The sequence below is a fragment of the Sitodiplosis mosellana genome, unplaced genomic scaffold (assembly GCF_009176505.1).
Source record: "Sitodiplosis mosellana isolate CC-2019 unplaced genomic scaffold, AAFC_SMos_1.0 Smas_scaffold_2, whole genome shotgun sequence".
In the NCBI taxonomy this organism is placed as follows: Eukaryota; Metazoa; Arthropoda; class Insecta; order Diptera; family Cecidomyiidae; genus Sitodiplosis; species Sitodiplosis mosellana.
In genome coordinates this window covers 147,298-173,870 of record NW_022595245.1, presented here as the reverse complement: position 1 = coordinate 173,870, position 26,573 = coordinate 147,298, and the positions used below count along the sequence as shown (strand labels likewise).

At 36.5% G+C, this 26,573-nt stretch overlaps 2 protein-coding genes across 3 annotated transcripts; both read left to right on the top strand.

Annotated features, from left to right (window-relative positions):
- The first annotated feature begins 4,748 nt into the window (after nucleotides 1-4,748).
- LOC129564837 (protein dissatisfaction) lies at nucleotides 4,749-18,042 on the top strand. The gene is made up of 7 exons (XM_055439009.1): nucleotides 4,749-5,445; nucleotides 7,252-7,494; nucleotides 14,702-14,726; nucleotides 14,864-15,134; nucleotides 15,511-15,948; nucleotides 16,165-16,353; nucleotides 16,835-18,042. The coding sequence occupies exons 1-7, from the start codon at nucleotides 5,436-5,438 to the stop codon at nucleotides 17,318-17,320; spliced, it is 1,662 nt and encodes a 553-aa protein (XP_055294984.1). The 5' UTR covers nucleotides 4,749-5,435; the 3' UTR covers nucleotides 17,321-18,042.
- Nucleotides 18,043-18,382: 340 nt separating this feature from the next.
- On the top strand, nucleotides 18,383-24,255 carry LOC129564834 (protein flightless-1). Of its 2 annotated transcripts, none has more exons than XM_055439001.1 (9): nucleotides 18,383-18,597; nucleotides 18,943-19,123; nucleotides 19,416-19,765; nucleotides 20,012-20,173; nucleotides 20,412-22,446; nucleotides 22,571-23,136; nucleotides 23,231-23,381; nucleotides 23,478-23,756; nucleotides 23,843-24,255. In XM_055439001.1, exons 2-9 carry the CDS (start codon nucleotides 19,061-19,063, stop codon nucleotides 23,975-23,977), a joined length of 3,741 nt encoding a protein of 1,246 aa, XP_055294976.1. In that variant the 5' UTR covers nucleotides 18,383-18,597; nucleotides 18,943-19,060; the 3' UTR covers nucleotides 23,978-24,255. The 2 variants fall into 2 exon arrangements, with proteins under 2 accessions (XP_055294976.1, XP_055294975.1); XM_055439000.1 differs by having other exon boundaries at nucleotides 18,388-18,700.
- The last annotated feature ends 2,318 nt before the right edge of the window (nucleotides 24,256-26,573 follow it).

Sequence of the window (26,573 nt, the reverse complement as noted above, 5' to 3'; positions counted from 1 at the left end):
AATATATTTACAGCGAGCGCAAAAGCATAACAGGCCTACTTATACGGAGTTTGCATGCTAATAGGCTTATTATACTTTTGCGCTCGCTGTAAATATATTAGGTTTTTGCGCTCGCAAATTTGCTGTTCGCCTTTTGACAAAAAAATTTCTGTGTTTGTGTTCTGCGCACAGGTTTTGTAGGAAAGGTTTTTCTTCTCAGGCCGTCAATTCAAATTCGAATACTTAGCGATTGGACTTTGTTTTCACCGAATAAATTCGAAACCTGTCAACTTTGGCAAATGTTGCTTCCCGTTGCTCAGTGAGTAATTCCCGTTCGTCACACGGTGCAGCTGCCAGTTGTCTCAACTCGGGGATAATATCTTTTAATTGTACGACCACGAAGTGGCGAAAACCATTGAACGAAACAATGGTATAAATAAGTCGAGGTGTTTTCTCGTCCCGATGTGCTGCTGTCCGCAAAATGACATACATTTTGAGCATTTACTGGACCCGGAAACCCTGGTTTGATGTCAAGCACCGACGACTGAACGAAAGAAACAAAAGAAATCCCATCTACACGCTGTAATGAGCATTAACAAAATCGCCTAATTGCTTTTTCTACCCTCTTAATTTAATTACAAAACATCAACAGTCTTCTCAAGCACCAGAGTGAGATGCGTTTCCTATTGACACCGTACGAGAAAAAAAAAATGAACATGCCAACAAATTATTAGGCAACAACGGCTTTGGCACACCGAGCGCTCACCTTTTTCACTTCGGAAGCACTGGCTCTGAATGGCAATGTGATGATGAGACGAGACACAACGCCCCGAACACCATCGAATCGCATTAGAAAATTCGTTTCATGTTGAAAAGAAGCTACGGAAAACCACATTCGCACGCATAACGATATAATTTATTTTGTTTTTCCGGTCTGTGTTTTTTTTCCACAGCTCTCACGTCTATTCATTTCGAATCGATGTTTTTGATTCTTTCAGCAGGCAGCTGACATCCTACCGTTTCACGTGATAATTCATTTTTCCGTGCGCACAAAATGTGTTTCCGAAATAATTCTCATGCAGTGCAAAGCAAGTTGAAAATCGAATAAGACTTGCACGCCAACAAATCCACCCGGAAACAAGATGAGAGTGAGGAGAGAAAAAAGTGATACGTGTCGTTGGAAATTAATTGATGGATGCAAAGGCCAATAGAGGGGATGCAACAAAAGCAGCTGAAATTAACTGACAATTTAGTTTGTCCGCTTCATTATTTTCTTCCTATCCTCGATTCAACTCACTTTCTCATTGGAATGATGAACATCAAATGATGAGGTGGTTGATCGTTTTGTATTTACACGTTGTACGATGACGACTCCCTGCACTCAACTGAAAACTCAATGCTCGACACGCAATTACAGCATCACCGTGTTCTATTTCCATGCATTGCGTGCACAAAGTATGTTAATATCGGGATAGAGTGGAATATTGTAACTGGCGACTTGAATTAGGTAGTAGCATCATATTTAAATGTTCGTCGATTTGCACCCGCTATTCCGTTTTCCCCGCACATCACACACACCGTGCCGTAATATGCCGAAAAAGAAGCAAGTCGAATGTGTTTTACGCACAGCACGAAAATCGCACCACAGCAGCAGCAGTAGAAGTGGCCGCAGCAACAGCACCTCGACTCGGTAAACTCGCTGTTACGATCGAATTGTGTTATGGGAACCACATCACATGCTTGCACTGTAATTCGTTGTTCGAAATAAAAATTGCTTTATGAACTGTACGGTGTTTTTGGGGTTTTACATTTTTGTTTTGTTCGGTCGTTCGCTTGTTTTTCTCTCTCGCATTCCTTTTTGCGTGGTAAAAGTGAATACATCTCTCGCCTCACCTATGCCATTCCGAATGTAGCGCGATCAACATCATTTTCGCTGCTATTTTGCCCTATTTTTATTTCAATTTTTGTGTCATTTTTTTCAGTTTTGTTTTATATCGTCCGTTGCCGTACATGCACGCAGTCCCTTTTTCGCTCTTTTCATCTTCCTACACATTCTGCTTTCTGTCCGCGTTTCTCAATGTCTCTTGCTCTCTTTCTGTAGCTTCTTTTTTTCCCATTCACAAATGCATTTGATGATTTAGAATTTTTATGACCGAATTTCCCGAATAAAAGTAACAGTAACACGCACAACAGTGTATAAATTATTATGTTATGTGAGCCTTTGGTAGATTAAACAATCGAAATTATGACTGATGCAATGATTCGCTTTCAACTTTATTGCCAACAAATTGTGTACTCAAGCTACAACGAATATCGCGCGCTCGGGGATTCTTTCAATTCATTTAACATGATGAATCTCTTTTAGATACAGCGTGAAAATAATATCAGATGGTTGTAAACGAACAAAAAGCGGTTGTAAATATCATTTTGTATCGTTTTCCGGGAAGGAAGAAGAAAAAAACGTAGGAAGAAAAAGAGAAAATTCAATTTGAATGCAAATCGATCATTTTTTTTTAAATTGAAAACAAGTTTTCGCTTTCGAATATTTGTTGAAAAGAAGTTTCCATTTTCCTTGGGATAAAGTTTAAATTTGGAAAAATTTCAATGAAAATAACCAAAAATAAAAAGTCATCAAATTAATCGGATAATTTTGCAAATGTAAACAATTTTCCAAGTGGAATCGCTTCAATCCATACAGAAATAATCGCTTGATGGGGCTCTGCGTGTTCATCTCTTGAAAATCAATATTTGCTCGATTAATTTGTTTCGATCACATGAATCGTTTATCATATTTTCCGTTTTCTTCTCCTGAAAACGCTTCGTGCAAAATATTTCGTTTGCTTCGAGATGCGGTGAGAAGATGTAAGGACGCCAGCAGAGCAACAGCAGCAACAAAAGGAAAGAAAAAAGAACGGAAAGGAAGAGAAGGCGCCCCGATGAAAAGGTGTGTCTAAAATCGTAAAAATTTCGAATCATTGACGTTAAACCGCGCCCATATACGGAACCCGACTTACTGGTACCTACGTTGACTGGTTAATATAACCGCAAATGTGACACACTGCTCTCTCACACTTTTCCATACACACACACACACACACACACTCGCTCACTCACAGCACAAAAAGCATGCACACACAGAGATAGAGACGAGATGGAGATGGATAAGGATACGAAAAGTAAGAAAACTGCTCAACTGACTTCGGCATTTAGCACGCGCACGTGCCATTTTGTTTCTTTTCACCAACTCTCTATATCTATCGGCATCGGTGTGTGCTGGAACTGTTTCACAAAGGCGAAATATCGCTAAGGCAATTAAAGTTACTACAGCACACATTTCCTGAAAATGTAATCTGCATCAGATGGTACCATCAAATTAGCAATTCAACTCATTGGCCAAATCGTCTTCTATTTTCTCTCCGTATCTCACTCCGGTGCAGTTAATTTCTGGAGCATGAGAATTAGTAAATAGTGGGGTTTTTGGTGTTGAGTATTAACATGGAATAAGTATTTGTATCCCATTTAAATCGAGGAAAAAGTGTTTCGTTTCTAGAATATTCGCATTGCTATTTCGATTTTCAACTGTGATTTTGTTTCTTCCACCGCAGAACAAGACAGAGCCAATAAAAAAATGTTTCGAGAAGTACAATTGAGTGACGTTGTTGCAAAAACCATTGGACGTATTTGGCAACGATAAATCGTACAGAAATTCAACCGCTGTGAGGAATCGTAAACTCGATCGGCTTACAACGCTTTGGTATGCTCTTGTGTGCCACTGGACAAATGCGAATAAAAATGTAACTTTTTCACTGGCTATTGCTGCTACCACCGCCGCCTCCTCTAATTCAGATGTTCTCTCTGGCGCCCTCGAATGACGTCCAAATTCGCATATCGGCATCCCAGAATTATGTATCATGTTGACATTCACCAAAAAGTTCAGCTGATATTTATTACAAATGAGTGAGAGCGAGCGAGCGAGCGAGAGTGAGCGTAAGCGGATAGTAGGGTGTGCTACTGAGAGTATCCGAACGGCAGCTCAGCATTCGGTGTGATATTTGTAAATAACTCATACCAATTATTACATAGCTTATACAAAATGCCAACCCGCACACAAACATCCACTTAATGCAATTCAATTTGTACATAGCGCAAATGTTACACAGTCAAAAAATCGTCTATTATTCGGCCGGATAACCTGACGACGACGGCGACGGCGACGGAGACGACGAGCTGATATGTGCGGGCGAGAAAGAGCGAGCACATCATCCATACACGAATCATCATCATCATAAGCATCGCTCGCACTCGCATATTGCCAACTACCACTGGCAGTGTCGCTTCTGCTGCTGTTGCTGCAAACATCAACATATCAGCCGAAAAACCACGCCTTCTTTCCCTCGAAAAGACGAGATGTCAGCAACTTGGTGGCTGATGGTTATAAAACGTATACAAATATGCGTATTGATAGACATATGCACACAGGATGCCTCGCACACTCACTCACTCACTCGCTCCCAATGTATCGTTCTCACTCGCTCTCCATGCTGTGTTTGCAGATGTGGCAGTCGCATCACCATTATTACGTTATACACGGGCTCATAAGTATATGGAAACAACGCCGTTCATTGCCACCACCATTTCCAATTTTTGATTATTTGACGCACAGCAAAACGGGTAGAACGAATAACAAAAAGTTATAACATTTTCCATGTAGCAATGTGGATGCTCTTCTGCCACTTGGCATATTCACAATATGTGCTGTTTTTATATGTAGTCATCACCGTGCGCCGCTGTTGCTATTGCCGATGCTCTCGAACTTGCAACACAACCTCTTTTTCCCAATCGGTTACATTTGGGTGTCCGCGTGTGTGTCTCTGCGCCAGTGTTTGTGTGTACGTATTATATACGATTCTATATAATGCTTGAGAACATTACCGTGTCCTGAAGTCAAAGAGTTGGTACTTGGTTGCTGGCGGAAAGCTTGTAAAAGTCTCTGAGTCGTCAATTAGCTGCTAATCGGCAAAGTTAAATGATCGCAGTCGCTCCGTTATTTATTCAAAGTCGAGATCATTGCGATCCAACGTCTAAGCTAATTTTCTCTCATCCTCTGGACAAATAAATTTTAACATTTTATTATTGCAGTGCAGTTACACCAATTTTTTTTTTGTTACAAATTTTCTCTTCGTTTTGTGCAATTTGTTTGAATTTTTCGAATTTTTCGCAGAATATTTTATTCGGAAAAATATCAACTTCAATTTGAAAGTTCAAAGTGGGTGAAAAATATCTAGTGGAATTATAAAAGTGGTACAAGTTTGAAAAAGAGACACTTTTAAGTGAAAAGACTTTGAAATAATTTTGTGCATAAATTGATTTCGTTCACATTTTCACTAACTTGGTTTCAAACAATTTGATTCGAACCATACAAAGTGGCAGCCATAAATTTGCGGCACTTTAGAAGAATGGGTACAGGTAAAAACCATGTTTATAATTTATTCTGCACAATTGAATATAAAATATTCGTGAATTATTTAAAAATGAAGTACTTTATTTCATACATATGATAAAATTTGCAATGAAGAAAAAAGTGATTCTTGCAACAACAAAAAAAGAAGTGAAGAGTTCATACCAGCATTTTGTGGAATACGTATTGTTTCCATTTCTCGAGATGTTGACCGTTAATATTTGCCGTGAGAATTATTTTTTCGCTAGCTTTTGTACTTCAATTTCCGGATGCATGGTCGTTATAGGGTGGTAAATTTCCGGCGTTCAAATTAGAATCCATTTAAACTTGAAATTTTCAAAGTTTTTACGTTGGAAAGAATTAAGATCAGTAACTGAATGAAAACATCTAATCTTTTATTGCTAAGATGAAGTAAAAACGATGCAAAATGCAGTTTTTTAAAAAAAGAAAACGCAAAAAGTCTTTTCGAAAAGAAATTGTGAAAAACGATTTTTATGGCGATTTCTTGGACAATTGAATTTTGAACAATTTCCAAATCTTGAGCAATTGAACTGCTCGAAATCACACAAAATTTCGAAAAAAGAAGAAACTTGGGAAGAAATAGAGAAAATAAAACTGAACTTAGATTTCAATAAACCAACATAATTTCCAAAGGACCACTCCAAAACGTAAAAGTGCGAATGAGAAAAGAAACAAGATGTGATTTAGTTGGAAAAAGGTGGAATTTTGACATTGAATTGACATGTTTGAATTGGTGGAAACACTTGAGCACCGCGTAAAATGCAAGGGCAATACGTGAACAATATGTAACAAATTCTCAAGTGGATTCGTTGCATACAAAACTGATTCTTGCATTGAAATCAAATGGTTCTCAACAAAATGAAAATGTTACGATTTAATCAAGTGCCACTCGCCGCCTGATTTGTCGTCGTTCCGTATTTGTTGTTTGCTGTGAAAAGTGAGTTTCTCATAAATGCTGGTGTGACAAAGGCGCGACAGACTCGATATACAATGAGCGAATTTGTTGATTTCATTGAGTGGCCGAAGAATGTTAAAGGTTTACCACAATAATAAATACGCGATTGTTGAAAATATCGCCGAACATTGAAAAAAAGACTAGGAAAATAATAACCCGTTGTACAATATTCCGTATATGTTTGGATTGGTGGTTGTTGAGAACCCTCTATGATTTGTATTCAACGCTGTTGCGATTGAATGGAAAGGATTTTTTAAGCAGCACTTTAAATAAAATAACAAAAAAAGGACCCGTGTACTTTAAACCAAACGGCAAAATATGATGATAAGTCGTGATGTGCCTAGGCACGCATTCAACACATTGGCTATGCAACACTTAACTGAAACGATGCAAATAATAAACAAACTAAACGCTTGATCTGATTTTCCTACGAAATGAAATGCACGCGTTTTATGTTTTGATAAGTGGGTTTGCGCACAATTTTCTTCCACTAATATCCTCACACCGTTTTAAAATAAATATTTTGATTGAAATGAAAAACATACGCTTTCTCTCGTCATATTTGTCATCTTTTATCAATCACAAAAGATTGACGCTCATTCAACAATCTCTTTCAAATTTGTCACACGCTTGAATAATTCACCTAATTCTCGCAGCCCTTTTTGAATTGCAAGAGAAGTTATTCATATTTTAAGGGACGTTTTAAAGCTGTGAATCTATTTTATCAATATTTTTTTTAAATATTTATATTGTTTTATTTGTATTCAACGAATTTTGTTGGTTTTTTAAAAAGAATATTCAGAAATATTAAAGAATTTCTATCTTTTCCCATCGAAAGGTGATCGTCTTTTGGATATTCCGTGCAAAGTGTGCGGCGATAGAAGCAGCGGAAAACATTATGGAATTTATAGTTGCGATGGGTGTTCGGGATTTTTTAAACGAAGCATTCATCGAAATCGCATTTATACATGCAAAGCAACGGGCGATTTGAAAGGACGTTGTCCGGTTGATAAAACACATCGAAATCAATGCCGTGCATGTCGATTGTCCAAATGCTTTCAATCGGCAATGAACAAAGATGGTAAGTTATGTATGTTAATTTGTTGAATCTTCGTTTGAAAACCATTTTTTCGTCAATGTCAAGTCTACAAAACACAAGAGATTAGCAATTTCATACAACAAAGAATATGATATATGATAAAAGCAAACAGAAATGATGATATTTTCCACAAAATTATAATTTCAACTTTTGATTATTATTTTTGATCGATGGTGAAATTTATTTCTATTTTTACGGCATGAAATCTCGATATCTGCAATGCATTAGAAAATTATCAAACTGCGAATACAAAAAATGAAATGCTATTTAGTTTTAAAGTAGTCAATTGTTGGCATTTACCACACGGTGAACTTTTGATTCACAAGTTGTGAATTAACCCTTTTAATTCAATACCGAATCGTAATTTGCGATGATAAACTCGAGTGTCAGTCAGTTAAAGGATTAAAATTCACTTTCAAAATAACTTTCTTCAAAGCAAAATTTCAAAACTGTATAAAAACAAAGGCAACATTCTGAATTCCATTCAGTCGACCGGGATTCATGTAAACCCAAATCATTAAACGATCAAATAATGCGATTGATGACATTTATAGCAAATTAGCGTATCTTTCGAATTTGTAAGCGGTAAATAAGAGTGAGGCATTGGATCAACGGAACAATCTCTTTAAGAACCGTTTAGTTGAAAATGTGTCAACGATTCAATTGATTGCCTTCTTTCAACAGTTCTTTTTTCTCCCCCTCGATAATGTTCTGGGTTGTCTCTTTTTCTGCCGTCTTTTCCAACTGAATTTGCTTGTTCACTTTTTTTTCTTCCTACACTTGAACATCCGAACGCCTTTTCAATTTTCTACGTTTGTGTATTTTTATGCTTGTGAATTCGAGCGCATGCAGGCGTCAATTGTGCTGACGAACAAAGAAAGGAGATTTAAGAAGCTTTTCTATGGCATTGGTTTTGAAACTGAAAATAGCATTCGGCGAATAAGTTGAAATGAGATTTTCTAGCGATAGATAGAAGAGCGCTTGATGAACATTTTTCGAGTGTGAAACACAGTTGATGACATCAAGAAAACAATCACCCAAATTCTTTGGACCATTTTTCAATCAAAAATAACTTTGTCTGGCTACCTTTTTGCAATTTCAATTTTCCACGCATGAAAACATCAATTCACATAAGACTTTGTCACTCAAAATGGACAGGAGGTGGAATTGATATCTAAAAATATCTGTGTTTACCGGTAAGACGATTCCGTTTCGTGTAAAATAAACAAATGAAATTGTTTTGAATAAATAATGTTTGTGGCACACCAGTTTTTTCAAGTGGTTTTGTGTCCTGACATTGGGAAATCTGACAGTGTGAGCGTTGTTCTCCTGTCTTTGTCACCTTTGCCTCAGTCATCTAGCTGTAAAATTTAAAAGTTGCGGTAAATTTGGGCATTGAAGTTGTTCGTTTGCGAAAAGTTTTGAGCATTCGTTTTGTACATTCTCAGAAAATACCTGACAATGTTGTCGTTTTCAAACGATAGGACTTGAGTCATTAAATTTTCAAATTGAATTTCCACAGAAATTCAAATAGAACACAAATAAATGGAAATAACTCATTCCCTTATAAATGAGAATATATTTTTGAATTCAGAACATAATTATTCAAATCAAGAAGCTTTAAAACGAAGGAATGCTATTAAATACGAAACTCATACCATGCGAAAAAGACATTTTCTGCTAAAAATTCCCAATTTGAATAAATTTGTTGAAATTGGTAAAATTAATGAAAAATTAATTGACATCAAATGTCGTCCACCGTGATTCGCTATGTAATTTGAAAATTCATTACAGCCTTATCAGCACGATAGACTGGTGTAATAGACTGTTAGCATATTACAGCCACGAACTGGATAAATATCCTTCAATAAACATATTTCCAGCAAACCGTCCGCTGACGAAATAATGAGAGCTCATAATTTCATCATGCGGCCAAAGGATTTCAACTTCGAAAGCCACGAAAGAGGTTTGTTTGTCTTCTGACATAAAATTTAAGAATAACACAAACAATCTTAAACGATGCTCATCATGTCATTAAAATAAATGCACGATTGAATTCGGGCATTTCCAACTCGATACATCCAGATGGATGGCAACAAGAAAATATTTTCCTATGTAATTGCCATTGTTTGCATAAACACGGTTTTACCAGCGATTTAGCGCGAAAAACGGAAAAATATAGTCGAATGGGCTGAGTCGTGTTTAAATTTGCATAATCCACAGAACATCAACCATTGTTTTCCCACTAAATTCGTATCCAAAATCATGTTCGGCTGTCTGTGTTATTTTACATCCCTTATGAGATTTTTCGGATCTTCTAGCTTTGTCGCCGAATTAACAAAAGAATGTGACAAAATTAAAGGAATCATTTTATTTTTTTTGTGTGTGTAACTTTGCGATGGAATTTAAAATCAAAAGAAGTGTTGTTTTTGTATCGAATTAATCAAAAGTAAATATCTTTTGATCCCGTTGAATATACGTGTGTTACACACAAAAGGCTTCGTATTTTTGTAAATGCTAATCTTGTCGAAGCGATGCTATTAAACTGAAAATACATCAAATAATCGGGCTGTTTGAAAAGGAAAAACAACTGTTAATTCATCGTTCTCTCCATTGAATGTGCTGTGATCACTATTGACTGGATTCTTTTCGCTTGCATTAACCACACACCGGTGTGTCGATTGTTGCCATTGAAAAAACGACCCACTCATTCACAGTCATACACATCAAATGCGAGGATTAATCTTTCGATGGCACGGGCTATGACATCGAAATGATTATAAAACGATATGTATGTGTGTGTGAGAGTGGTGTGGATCGGGTATTTTGCGATTGATGTGCTGCTTTTGCGACATTATGATACTGTGACAATTTTAATACACACACACATGTACACAGCGATGAGCCACGAAAATGTGCGGCATATATTTTAGTGGTGAAATGGTTAAAGTGATGTGCGATGAAGGCGTGAGATTTTCTACATATGTGCCACACATACTATCGGCTCTCATAAATGTTTAATATTAACGTTTTCGTCGTACAACGTGAAATACATCATTTGCAATTTAGAATGGGACGCAGAGTGAGATGATGGTGATGGCATCGGATCTTTAGCTCGCTACTCCGGTGTGTCACAGTTTGTGTGTGTGTGTGTGTGTGTGTGTGTTCACAGGACAAGTGAACCATATCAAATTGGCATTAAAGCAACACACTATAATCGCATGAGTTATTCATTCATAGCAAGAGAGAGAGAATGTGAACCACCTATGTGTGGCGTCGATAGACACACACGAAAATGAATTTTATGCTCCGTAATGATTGTTGGAATGAGAAATTTGGCGAATGGAAAATGGCAATAAGCTTAGAGCCTACAAGTTATAATATCACACGCACACCAAAACGACAAAATATTTCCATCATCTAAACCGAGCTCCATTCGAATTTTATCGCTTTGTGTGTTGATGATGCATCTCGAACACATTTCAGCCACACACACACACACACACACACACACACACACACATTGAATTATGACATTTTCATACGGCTTATGTAGTCAGCAATAAAATTAATTCACATACACTTTTAGCAAACTTAGCAGTTTGGTTTGTGACGATGAACACACTTCTTTGTTTGTTTTTGCAAAGTTTTATTTCGGTTTTAGTTGAGATGTAGTTGAAGAGTAGCTCGCGTTTCTATTTTCTATCTCCTTCTCACTATCTCTCGCTCTTCCTCCTTCTGCCCCACTCTTATTCTTTCTCCCTCTCGCTCGCACTCATTCTCTTCCTTTTGCGTTTCAGTTCAACAAAGTGGAAAGTTAATACAGAGGATCTTTTCATCGTAATGCAGTATCGCATCGTATAAAGCTCTTTTATTTCACCGTTTACTTTAGTTAGTTTGAGATGTGTTTTGCATGTATTTTCTTTGTACAATCCCGAAAAGATCTTCTAAAGCGTCTTACTTCACCATATGAAAAGATTGAAACTCGCTCATCCATTCATAATGATTGTGTTAATTGAATAAAACTATCTCGAATGTGAAATTTCTCTTTGAAAACTTGGTATAAATGTGTTAAAATCCACTTAGAATACGCACAACATATTCATCGTCATCGTCTTTCCATTTTCCATGTTTAAAATCCTAATCCTTTCACCACCTCACCGCTGCTGTACTAGAAAGAGGAGAAAAAAAATCAATTTGTTTATGTTTTCTTTTAATTTCAATTAAATAAACCTATGATTATAAATTGTTGTTTACCATTGCTGACCCTTTTTTATTACTTGCTGACTATTTGCTGCGCAACAAACTTCATCCGACGAGGGTTTATAATCGAAAAGCTAAATCGAAAACAATGAACGCACTGAAGCGCAACGACGAAAAAAAACACACATACTCGAAATTGTATCATGACAAAATTACCCTCGTCGAATTGCATTCGGATCGGCTATTAATGGAACAATATCCGCCGTCAATGTATTTGTGTGTGTATGGCATACACTGTATGCATTCGCTACATATATGTGATGTGTAACTATTCGATCATCGTTAAACACATTTTTTGGTTAAAATACGCATTCGATTCGAATTTGAAATAAGCTAATTTAGGGAGATAAAAACAGTTGAAAACATTTAGTTCTAATGAGAATATTTTTCTTTTGTTTTAGAGTATTTTTTTGTTTTTTTCCCAGCAATTTAATTCTCATTTAAAATAACGGTTGTTTTGGAATTTTGGGCGTTTTCAAAAATGGAACACAAAATATAATAATAATTAAGCGAAAAAGAATGAAATTCATTTGATAAATTATTAGTTCGAATAGAAAAAAAACCAAATCAATCATTGGTTTCAATTGCAGAAAGAATTGAACTTTTTTATTTTTGGTCCAAAAAAAGTGGTTAAAATCAATCGATATCGGTGAAAATCCTTCGCTTTGAGGTTATGCCACAGCAAATCCTCTTAAATGAACCGAACAAAAACTCCGTCGTTTGGTCTCTTCCGCTCGACTAGAAGTTTGGAGTTGTGCGGATTTTGTTTCCTCCTCAAACCATTTTCGGTTGTTGTTGACGGCAACAATCAAATCTATTGACCATAAAATCATTCAAAATGAACCTAAAATTTAAGTGTCAAAGAATTAAATATCGCCTATGGTGCACTTTGCGCCAACAATTCAAAACATCGTATCCACATTTCTATAGCCGACAGCAATTTGGTATTCGTTCATTTGTCAGCGAGTGTCTCCCTTTCGGTTTGGCTGGGAAAAACGGCATTACGTGGTTTGATGACACAACGAACCTTACTTTTACCTCAATAATTGTGTAATGTGTGAAACTTTGCAGATTCATTCCATTTATGGGATGTGCGAACGAATGCAATGCGAAGATGGGATTCCAGAATGAATCGAGAGAGCAAAAGAGAGAAAGAGAGTGGGAAGAAGAGAGATAGAGTGAGTGAGATTGAGAGGAGTGAGACGATTGAAAGCGGATTCGAATTGCGAAATGCTTTTTACTAACGGGAATTAGGATTTGAAAGCCAATCTATTTTACTTAACCACGATTTGAGTCAAGCCGCCGGGCTGAAGACAGCAAACGGGAAAAGACAGTGACAATGCATTGGCACATTTGGTGCCATTTAAAATATAGCATTGAATAATTGATAACAATGCCAAATTACACATCAAGTGCTCTTCACTTTTATCGCTTCACTTTGCCGAACACAATATCCATTCTTCGGTTTGGTGGAGATGAGTGGTGGAAAACTCGAACATGGTCTTTTATTTACCAACAAATAGAAGCCGTGACACTCTTGACCACACACACACATACAATCACATCGAACATGACCAAATGCGGAATTTCGGTACTTCGGAATTCTATTTGCGTTTGGCAACGAAACACAAGGAAAATTCGCAAGCTAGATCTAAAAAAAAGAGGGCCAGAGACGATACAGAGTGATAAATATATCGAGCGAAAAATAACATCTGAAACTTTTGATGTGTATTTTTGTGTGAATTCTCTGTTGACATTACACGGACTCATGGCAGTTCCGGTGTGAATTCTGTGTAAGTTACAATGTTATCTCGCATTGGGGATTTGTTGTTTTTTTCTACTGTGTTTCGATGGATCCACCATTTTATCACGTTGAAAGTGAACATTGTTGATGGTATGAACAGCCTCTCAATTTCGCAATTGTGTACACTACACACACGCACATTGTAAAATGGATCGATTCACAGCTATGAAAACCAGAGTAACAGAGATGGAATGACTGACAGAGAGCCACAGTTTAACGAAAAGATTAACAATTCCCCCATTGTTTAATCCTTCGATCCGATCTAGTGTCATGTCAGTCTGTCAGCATGAATTGCGCTAGTGAAAATCCTATTAGAAAACAGCAAACACAAATACACATTCAATGGCGATCAGAGTATGAGCGCTGCACATGTATGAGACAGTCGAACAAAAAGTACATGATACAATGCCATCGGGTGTGAAAAAGCCGAAGAGTTGAACAAACGTTTTAACACAGCCAATAACATGTCCGACAGAACAACAACAACAACAATACATACGCTATGTGCTTCAATTTACAATTCATATGCCAAAATACACAAGTGCAACGACAGAGACAGAGACAGAAGGCGATATTGTTTGCATTGTGCTTGATTTATTCGGCATTTAATCGAACACCATTCACCATTATAATCGATATACATATATATATGTTTTTATTTACTGCCTGGTCCGAATTCATCATCATCGGCCATTGTAATATAATTTGCCTTTGTGTATTCCGTGTCGGTATGCCAAATCCAAAAAGCTGCCTCTCACCATAACAATGCACGATGACTGGAAATTCGGTATTCAACGATTTTCGAATAGAATCGTTCTGTACAAATTGCATTTCTATTCTACTTCTGTTGTGATCAAGTAATGCCGATTGACTCGTCATCAAACTACAATGTACAACAATAAAGATAACACAAAACATAATTTTACATCGATGAATAATGGATTTCTGTATAAATGATTCAATTTGCCAAATTGGTTTTATCAATGTGAATGCAGCAGATTACAAATGCAAAATTTATTTATTACCACAAAATTGCGTGTGTTAGTGTAATACGCACGCAAATTTTCAGCATATACGAATTTTCAATTGTTTTTTTATCGGTTTTTGCATTCTCTTTTGCAGCAGTCCAACATGAACGTGGGCCAAGGTGAGTTTTTTTTTGGGTTCTTTTAAGTGCCTGCTAAAAGGAAATAACAATTTTCAATTATTTTTCCGTTACTGAAGCAATTTCACTTTCGTATGATGAATAATTTTCAATTTTCTATCACTTACATGTTTACATAGAAAACCAAAATTACATAGTGCGCTGATGGCAAATGGTTCGCATCAAAGTCATTTGCAAATTCAGGGCTTGGTGTCCAGCGCATACGCACAAAACGCAGCAATGGGAGGAGGACATTCGTCTGGCTTTCATCCAGTCATACCGCACATCCATCATCCCGTGCCATTTTCACCAATTCTACACCCAGCACATCATCCACACGCACAAACACAACATGGACACCATTTATTAGCCGTACCATCGACCAATGAATTTTACAAAAATTTCCATCCGGTAAGTTGATTTCATTTAGCGAAAATTAATGATGTTTTTGAATGAAACATTTGACAAAATAAAAGGAGACCAAGAGAACAAACTGAATAAAAGAATTGGTAATTCGAAATAAACTTTACTTTTTCCAAAAAATGAATGGAATTCAATCAAAATCAAAATCTTCATCCAAAATGTCCAGGAAAGTCATTCAAAAGATCAAACAAGTTTTAAAAACGAATTCAATCTAAGAAATACTCGATATTTGAAAAAGTTGCCTTAAAAATCGATAATCTCCCAACTTTTCGACTTTTTAGCAATTTAAATTGGCTCAAATGTAAATCAATCATTTTTAGACGTTATTCGAAGCTAATTTTCTAATTTATCTCCAAATTTCAAGTCCAATGTAATTGTGCCAAACGTTTTATCGCACCCAATGCCGGCGTTGCCGCCACGAAGGCCGATCTCAACGTCGGTGGTACCGAGTACTCTTTCCACCATTTCGCACCAGTCACATTTCTCACCGAAAAGCAACACTTCCAGCACAATTGAACCATCTCAAGACAGTGTGAGTCCACCTTTGATTGTAGACAGCATCGAGAATGTGGCAAGCCCAATATCTGTAAACAGCAATAGTAACAATAATAACAACAACATCACACCAAAAAACATGCACAAAACTAACAACGAGTCAACGAACAATAACATCACCGCAGAGAATACAAACGCAAAAAGTAGTGACGGTTTGGTTTCTTCCAACAGTTTACATCAAAATGGTTCGCGAAACGAACAGCAAAACAGTCTTTTGGATATTCTCATGAATCCGGATAAGTGTCAGGTAGGGATCATTTTGTTTTTCTTAATTTTTATTCAAATATTGAAAATTTTTAGCAATTATATTTTTCTTGACAATTTTCATCATCATTACTTTTATCTCAAAAATTGAAAAGTTCTTATTAAAAAGTTTTTATCAAGAACCCTTTACTAATTTTAGTTTTTATCGATTTTTAACGAAAGTAAATTGTAATTTATTAAATTGAAAATTTCCATCCAGGAATTCATTCACTATCACAATTCGATGATTTTCCCGACGGCACCGTTGTCTGCATCATCATCAATGTTACCAACATGGGAGGTTTTGCAAGAAACATCGGCACGTCTTCTATTTATGGCTGTTCGATGGGTGCGATGCCTAGTACCGTTTCAAACGCTATCGAAAAACGATCAACAGCTATTGCTACAGGTTTGTCAACCATTCGATTTGAATCAAGCAAAAATTGAATTTTCAAATTGAAATGCACTTTATCAAAAGAAAAAAATCACTTCTTAACTTGCAAGCGAATTGAGATTAATTTTCAGTCTGTATTTTATATAAAATCAAATATAACAAAGAACAAACCATGTTTTGAGCGTTGTACCCTTTTCAAAGGAATTAAAAAACGGCGTATAAATCAAAAATAGAATCGGCTGCGTAAAAATAATTAGCTTCAACTTTTTAATCGGATTAACTGTTAGATGTTTCACTTGACTGTATTATTTCCGCTTCAATTCGAAACCCTTAGAAAATGAGCCTTGATTTTATCGCAATAAAACCGCATTACTGTGATAACAATCAAGTGGTGAAACACAAAAGTAAAAAAAAAAAAATCTCAAATGCGAAATTATTTGACTTAACAAAGAAAAAACTAAGCCACTAAATGTGTCCCTTGAATTTTGTCCCGCAGGAATCATGGAAGGAGTTATTTTTGCTGAATTTGGCTCAATGGAGTGTTCCATTTGACTTGGGAGCAGTGCTTGACAGTGTACAAGTGCGAGAGCGTATTCCGAATGATGCACTAACGGCGAGTGAAATGAAAACAATCCAAGAAATTCTCTGCCGATTTCGTCAAATATCACCGGATGGTTCCGAAGTCGGTTGCATGAAAGCCATTGTTTTATTTTCACCCGAAACACCGGCATTGTGTGACGTTCAACCGGTTGAAATGCTACAAGACCAAGCCCAGTGCATTCTATCGGATCATGTTCGCTTGCATTACCCACGTCAACCGACTCGTTTTGGTCGTCTATTACTTTTGTTACCTTCATTGCGCGCCATTCGGCCATTCATCATTGAGTCCATGTTTTTCAAGGAAACCATCGGCAATGTTCCAATATCAAGACTTCTAGGGGATATGTATCAGATGGAAAAGTACAGTGAAAGTATAAAGTAGATTGAAACAAAAATACATTCCTCTAAGTCTCGTTGTTTTTTTTTTCAACGGAGGAAAAATAATTATAGCACAACGTTTGTTTATGTCAGCACATAATGAAAAATCAATATTTTCCTTAGTTTCCATTGGTTTTTGTTATTTTTTATCTACGCTCATTTTTTTGCTTCTTGGCTTCCGGCAAAATCTCTGCCATTTGCTTTGTACGGTGAGCGGTAATAACGATAACCGTAATAACGAACATGCATTCGAACAACCTGTTCAAAGAAAAAGAAATGCAATTTCATAAACAAAAATAAAACCACCCTCTTTAGCATAATTTGGTGTCTGCAACTTGATCGTTTCAAATCAGAGTAAGAAATTGTGTTGTAATTTTAAATTATTTCTAATTTATATGTAATTGCTTTAAATTAAAATGCATTCAAACGTAAACTAAGGTATGAAAAAAGTGTAAAATATTTTATTAAAATAGCATTCAATCAATTATCGACATCAAACGTCGACCATGGGAGTAATGTCCAAATTAATAATTCGAGTTAAATTTAAGTAAGCCATAAACAAAAAATGATGCATAAATTATATATTAGATTCAAAATGTTCATGTTCTATTATATCTATATAAATATCATCCTAATCGAGTATCAATCACTGAATCTATTTATTGACTCTATCTATTGTAAATCTTCTAAAAATGAAATAAATACTACTCAATTTAAAAACAGAAACGTGTTTTTATCTATCGATCGCATTGCATTCACAAGTTGCCAATTTCAAAAGGTGAAATCGGTTTTACACATCGTCAAAAGAATGACACAATCACTCTCGATTTAACGTTCTATTCATTCATCAAACATATTATATCATCGAAGCACGAAGAACGAAGCGTAGGCAACATGATTCATGTTACATGAAACAAGCAACGAAGAGCGGAGTATAACAGCGTAGACAAGGCACACTGTAGACTTACTCTACTAGAATATAACGTTGGACGTTGTACGATACCATACAGTGACGTGCAACGTCACAAACAAGCGAAACGTCAAATTATGCGTGTGAACGACGCATGAAATGTTATTGCATCTGTCAAACAGCTCGTAAATGAAGTTTCTACATTCTTCAGTCATTTCTCTTTCTTGTATTCGGCAACATCGTCGGTGCACTGCGATTTCAATTATTTAATTGATTTTATTGTGAAATTTCCAACGAAATGGCCCGTTTTGCTGCATAACACATGGGTGAAATGCAACACTTTAGTTTGAAATTGATTGGCGATAGTTTGGGTAAATCGAGAAAGAGCAGCAAAATATTGAAATTTAGATCAAACATACATTGGTTGCTAATGTATTGAGCGTGTGTGTGTGTGTGTCATAACTGATATATATGGTATATTACCTTAAATGTTCTTTTTTTTGAGTTCATCACAAGAATTGTTTTCATTTATAAGCGAAAAAAATTGCTCAATGTGAATTTGCAAGTTAAAGTTAAACACATTCGGATAGTATTCGATAGCCTACTCACTTGCATCGACTAAAAATAAACACCAACCGCAAAAAGAAAGAAAAAATGTAATTGTCTCTCACATTCTTGTTCTATTTCTTATTTCGGAACGTATATCACACACATAGTCATCAACACGGAGTGTGCGAGCAAATCAATTTTATTTTCGGGTGTGAGTTCGGCGCGTTAGATTGCAGCTATTTTCCGTTCATTTGCGCGAAAGTTTTCATCGAAAAAGCAAAAACAATGGCCAATACTGGAGTACTGCCGTTCGTACGAGGCGTCGATTTCACCAACAACGACTTTAGTGTGAGTAATCAATTATGGAGTGCATGTTTTCATTTTCAAGTGTTTCTATTCAAGCGTAGCTATCGATGTTTCAAGGTCTGGTTGTAACATTGAAATCGTGTGTGTTTTTTTTTCTTTCTTTCGTTTGTTTGTTTTGATGCGTTTTTCTGCCGATACATGCAATGCGCATCTGCAGACGAATGTCATCGTTTATTTACTTACCATAACAAATGTACTGTCTGTTGAACTGTTAAAAACGATTCATCGTTTAACGATTTGTTAAAATGCAAATTTTATGGGTTTTTTTCCACAGGAAGGAAGATTTCCAAATGCCGTACGATTAATGAGCGGCGTACAATGGCTAAAATTAGACAAAACTCAAATGACGGAGATTCCGGAGGAAATGGGCAAACTCATGAAACTCGAAAATTTATCGTTGAAACACAATCAACTTGAGAAATTGTTCGGCGAATTAACCGAATTGACATCGTTACGCTCTCTGAATCTTCGACATAATGATATTAAAAGCTCGGGCATTCCACCCGAACTGTTTGAACTGGATGAACTGACGACAATTGATTTGTCGTTTAACAAACTGAAAACGGTCCCAGATGGCCTGGCCAAAGCAAGAAGTCTTTTGGTGCTTAATATGAGTCACAATCAGTGAGTACAAACATCAAGTTTTGTTTTTAATTTTTGATTTAAGGAAATCAACATTTTTTCGAAACATAAGTTTCTTTATCGGTTAAAAGAACGAAATTCCACAATTGTGTGGAAATCTCCCTTGTAAGGTTAACCTTGAGAATTTATCAACTTTCAACATTTAAATTCCATTTTTTGCATTTTTATTCTGACTTTTTTCATAGATAAAGTTTTACATTTGAATAAACTTCAATTTTCTCTTCACAGAATCGAGAGTATTCCAAACTCGCTATTCATACATTTGACTGATTTGCTCTTTTTGGATCTGTCGCACAATAAGCTGGAAACGTTGCCGCCACAAACAAGACGTTTAACCAATTTACAAACGTTGATCCTAAGTGATAATCCATTGGAATTGTTTCAATTAAGGTAATGAGTCGCTATTAATGGCATTCAAATTGTCGATTATGATTGAATTGAATGGTTTGGAACGAAAATGTAATACAGAAAAGTTGAGCAGAAAAATTTCGATGATGAATGAGCGGAAAAGGTATAGTTTACTATATAGCTGTCCCTTTTCATTTGACATTTTTCCGCTCAACTTTTCTGTATTACATTTTCGCTCCAAACCATTCAATTATTTCATAAATGATTCATTTTCTTCCAGGCAATTGCCATCGCTTCAAAATCTTGAGGTACTGCACATGAGCAATACACAACGAACGATACAAAACTTCCCAACATCATTAGATTGTCTATCGAATTTGGCTGAATTAGATATGTCACGGAATTCACTGCAAAAAGTGCCACTATGTCTCTACAACATGCCAAATCTGCGTCGCATCAATTTAAGTGAAAATGAAATCACCGAATTATCGCCGGAACTTGAATTTTGGAAGAAATTGGAGGTGTTAAATCTGTCACGCAACAAATTAACTGCACTACCTCAGACGATTTGCAAGCTAAGCCAACTGCGTCGACTCTACTTAAATGACAATCAGCTCGACTTCGATGGTATACCGGGCGGTATTGGAAAGCTGGGAAATTTAGAGATATTTTGGGCATCAAACAATTATTTGGAAATGGTACCCGAAGGCTTGTGTCGTTGTCCTGTTCTGAAAAAGTTGAATCTGAGTTCAAATCGTCTGATCACTTTGCCGGATGCCATTCATTTGCTAACTGATTTGGAGCAACTTGATTTGCGAAACAATCCTAATTTGATCATGCCTCCAAAGCCCGTGGAACTGCAAAAAGGTGCGGGTGTTGAGTTTTATAACATTGATTTCTCTCTACAACATCAGTTGCGTGTGGCTGGTGCTGCTGTTCCACCCGCAATAGCATCGACAGCAAATACACCAAAAGATTCGACTGCCCGGAAGATTCGATTGCGTCGTGGTCTTCGGAACGATTCAACCGACAAAGATGCTGCAAAAGTTCTGAAAGGAATGAAAGATATCGCCAAGGACAAAGACATGCAATCTTTCGATGATGATCCAATTATGGAGAGTTTGAAACCGAAACGATGGGATGAATCATTGGAGAAGCCGCCGCTTGATTACTCAGAGATTTTCGAAGAAGATGATGGTCAAATTCCAGGTCTAACCATTTGGGAAATTGAGAATTTTCTGCCGAATAAAATCGATCAAGTGATTCATGGGAAATTCTATCAGGGCGATTGTTACATTGTTCTCAAGACGTTTGTCGATGAACACGGCCAGTTGGGCTGGCAAATCTACTTTTGGATTGGTGCTGAGGCGACACTTGACAAACGAGCCTGTTCGGCCATTCATGCGGTTAATTTGCGAAATTATCTCGGTGCTCGGTGTCGTACGATTCGTGAGGAGCAAAATGATGAATCGGATGAATTCCTTGCTCTTTTCGATACACCAATTACGTACATCGAAGGTGGTCGAACAACAACTGGTTTCTATACCGTTGAAGATGTGATGCACAACACGAAAATATATCGAGTACATGGGAATGGTGCTTCAATTCACTTGGAACCGGTTCCAATGGATGTGGACTCTTTGGATCCACGCTATACATTCATCATCGACACGGCTGACAAAATCTTCATGTGGTATGGCCGAAAATCAAAGAACACAATCAAATCAAAAGCACGCCTGTTTGCCGAGAAGATCAATAAAAACGAGCGCAAAAGCAAACTGGATATTGCAATGGAAAATCAAGGTGAAGAGAGTGAAGACTTTGTAAAATTGTTCCAAATCGAAAGTGCGGCCGATATAAAACCAATTGAGCATGTTGATGCTGATTTTAAGCCACCAAAACCGACACTGTATCAAGTGCAATTGGGTATGGGCTATTTGGAGTTACCGCAAGTTGAAATACCGCAACAAAAACTCGTTCACACATTGCTGGTCAATAAAAATGTGTACATCTTGGATTGTCGAGTGAATTTGTTTGTGTGGTTTGGGAAGAAATCAACTCGACTTGTTCGGGCCGCTGCAATTAAACTATCACAAGAGCTATTTAACATGATTAAAAGACCGGAATATGCAACGATTACTCGTGTTCAGGAAGGTAACGAGATACAGTTGTTTAAAGCCAACTTTATTGGCTGGGAGGAAATAATCGCCGTTGATTTCACACGAACGGCACAATCGGTGGCCAAGACGGGAGCCGATTTGACCAAATGGGCCAAACAACAAGAAACTCGCACCGATTTAGCAGCTTTGTTTATGGTAAACTTTGTTGTTTATGGTACATGAACGTTTAAATGAACGTAAAAATGAAAAATCGTTTAAATTTTAATTTTACGGTACATTAAACAATGAACGTTTAACGTTTTTTCTGTTTCAATTTTAGCCACGACAACCGCCCATGCCACACTCGGAAGCAATGCAACTTGAAGAAGACTGGAACTACGACCTTGAGGCAATGGAGTGTCTGGTGTTGGAAGATAAAAAATTCGTTCGATTGCCCGAAGAGGAGTTTGGCATTTTCTATTCGGGCGATTGTTATGTATTCTTCTGCAAATATGTCATTCCACCGGAAGAAGATGAGAATGCGGAACAATCAGACGCACCACCACCAGCCGATGAAATCCATTGTGTCGTTTACTTTTGGCAAGGCCGTGATGCTGGCAACATGGGATGGCTCACATTCACCTTTACATTGCAGAAGAAATTTAAGGCCATGTTTTCCGATGACCTTGAAGTTGTGCGCATTCATCAACAACAAGAGAATCTGAAATTTATGTCACATTTCAAACGGAAATTCATCATTAAATGCGGCAAACGGAAAGAAATCATCGATCCAGACAAGAAGAAAGACAAAGTCGAATTTTATTACCTTCGATCGAATGGTAGTGCTCTCTGTACACGACTCATTCAAATCAACCCAGATGCATCACAGTTGAATTCAGCATTTTGGTGAGCAAAAAAAAAAATGAAAAATCATTTAAATTATAATTTTACGGTACATTAAACAATGAACGTTTAACGTTTTTTTCTGTTTCAATTTTAGTTACATTTTATTTGTGCCATTTGAGGGTTCAGACAATGAAAATTCAGGCATTGTTTATGTTTGGATTGGCAATAAAGCAGCAGCAGAAGAAGCAAAATTGATTCAGGAGATCGCTGAAGATATGTTCAACAATCCATGGGTCAGTTTGCAGGTGAGTCTTTCGTGTTTACAACCAAGTGAAATCAAACGATCATTCACTTGAATCGAATGAATTCTGGTGTGATTTTGAAAAATTTCCCTTCAACAGATTTTGAACGAAGGAGAAGAACCAGAGAACTTCTTCTGGGTTGGTTTGGGTGGACGAAAGCCATACGATGAAGAAGCTGACTTTATGCTATACAGCCGACTGTTTCGATGTTCAAACGAAAAAGGCTACTTTACCGTGGCCGAAAAGTGTTCCGATTTTTGTCAAGACGATTTGGCCGATGACGACATCATGTTACTGGATAACGGAGAGCAAGTATTTCTGTGGTTGGGCTCGCGATGCAGCGAAGTGGAAATCAAATTGGCATACAAATCTGCACATGTAATATTTACGAACAATTTCAATTTATTTTTGTTTTCTTCAATATTTTATCATGAAAATCATAAATTTCCTTACTCCATTCGCAGGTGTACATTCAACATATGCGCATAAAACAACCGGAACGACCGCGCAAATTATTCCTTACGCTCAAAAATAAAGAATCAAAACGTTTTACAAAATGTTTCCATGGCTGGACGGCACACAAAAAGCAGCCAGATTAATATCGGTGCACATTTTTTTTTCTATGTTCGACCAATTTCAAAGCGTCACATCAACAATTAAATATTCTTTTTTTTTATTTAAAAAATATCATTCATCAGCTGAAAATCTCTCACGGTTCAACTTTGATGTATTAATTTATACATAGCAATAGAGATTTTATCCACATTGTGTAACATCTTTCTTTTTTTTGTAATAACTATGTATGTCATCCTACAAAATTTTAATCGAATAGAATAAAAAGTTTTTGCATGCAAACACGCAATTAATGATCACAAAACGGCCTTTTATTTGGAATATCACGGGAAAACTCAATGTTTCACATGCCTACTACGGCAGTGGAGAGTCATCATGATGAAAATTCCAAGGCACCTGACTGAAATCGACGAGCATAAATATTCAAACAACTCTAACGATGATAGTGTGAGTGGTTCTCACGATACCAACTGAACACCAATACACACCGGTAATCGCACCCTCCCATTAAAATGGCACTATTTTAAAAGCAGATGCGCGGCCTATTTAACGTGCGTGAAGTTCAATTTCCGATCATTGCGATAGACATTATTGGCACGATTTAAACGTGAGGACATTCCACCATTGTACAATATATGGTGTTTATTCATAGACTAATACTGCTCACATGCGTCGTTATGCGGTTTCGCTTCAGTTGTTTTTCAACAACCCTATTTAATTACAGTATAACGTCGAGGTAAAAAACGAATGGAAAGCAATGATAGCACGTCCTTTCCAACACTTTTTATAGGAATAGGCAGGAAAAAAAATCGAAAATAGTTTTTTTTCCATAATCATTGTTATTAAATGAGTCGAAGATACTTTGAACTTTCTTGTTGGTGTATATATCAATTCACACGCTTGAGCTGTTCAAAACATCAAACTAAAATAGCGATATTCACTACTCAACTCGGTCGGATTATTCAACAAGAAAAATCACCTAATTGCTTCGATTCTATTCTATAGTTAATGCTCTAAATATATATTTTATGCACCCTGTGATATTGGGTAATCACATATCAAAAATTTGAATTTTAAAAAACACACAATTATTTATTAAAAATAGCATCGAATAGACTTTGAGGTGTTTTGCGTCATCAGCAACACGTTAAATCTTACATTTAAAACCAAGGCTTCGTGATAGCATACCTTAGCACGCAGTATATTTAAGGCTCGGTATAATATACCAGCATATCGTACACACACAGCTGCCGCACACACTTCACTCGCGCGCAAACCGTTGCGTACACAGTAGGCCATTTCTCCATGTTGAAAAGTCGAAACCAACATACACATTCTGAATCGGTAGAGCCTGTAGATTCCAAATATATAATTTTCGTGTTATAAAATTTATTCCTCGCGAGAAAAATTGCGAATTAATAAATAAATGAATTTGAAAGGTTTTATCATTCAATTAGCCAGAAATTAATTTAATCCTCTAATGCATTCATTTTTCCCAGGGCTGGGAGTACTGGTACTTGATTGATTTTTGGTCATAGATAATTGAAACAATATTCATAATCCTGGAATGCTCATGGTTTACTCAGGAAATGCGATTGACATAAAACAGAGAACAATCAAATCCATTGTTTAAAAGTGTCAAAAATGTGTCTAATTTCGAGTTCGAATAATTTATTTTGTCAAATTTTTGTTTTTGCACACATTTTTGTTTATAACTTTACAATCACACTACATAGACAAATATTGCCAAAAACAAAAATAAAGAGAAATCATTGACGATGTACGGTTTACGTTCTACAGGCGTTCAAATGTTGCCCATCTAGAGGTGGTTGTATGCATTAGAGCGTTAATTCGCAATTTTGCTCGCGAGGAATAAATTTTATAACACGAAAATTATATATTTGAAATCTACAGGCTCTACCGATTCAGAATGTGTTTGTTGGTTTCGACTTTTCAACATGGAGAAACGGCCTAGTACACAGCCATCGCAATCAACTCAGAAACAAAACTTTGCTGTGAACGCAACCGTTTGCGCGCGAGAGAAGTATGTGCGGCAGCAGTGTGTGTGCGATATGCTGGTATATTATACCGAGCCTTAAATATACTGCGTGCTAAGGTATGCTATTACGAAGCCTTGTTTAAAATAATGAAAAAAACAAACGACACAAACAAATTGATTATGAGTAAGAAAACGAAAAGGAAAAAGAAAAGAATATAAGTACAAAATTCTTGGAAATTGGAAAAAATTATTGACCATATGTAGGTGTTATAATGTTATCAATTATCCAGGCTCATTAAGGTACACAATGGCAAACCGTATACAACTAAGGTTGATAGAATAACTTAAATGATTTCATGAAAATTATTATTAGTTTAAAGTTGATGAATATACGTAGGTACAATTTCAAAAATGTAGTTCAGATGTGTTAGAAGTCACGTAGCACCAAAATAACAAGAGAACGTAGTTTTTATCTGGAAATAAGACAAATAAATATTTGGATCGATAAGATCAAGGAAAAATGAAGAAAAAATTCAAAACTAACTTCATAAAGGTTTCACGAGTACAGTGATAGCCAGCAAGTCCTTGAATGTGGTTTTCCTTATTACTCAATGCGATCATCA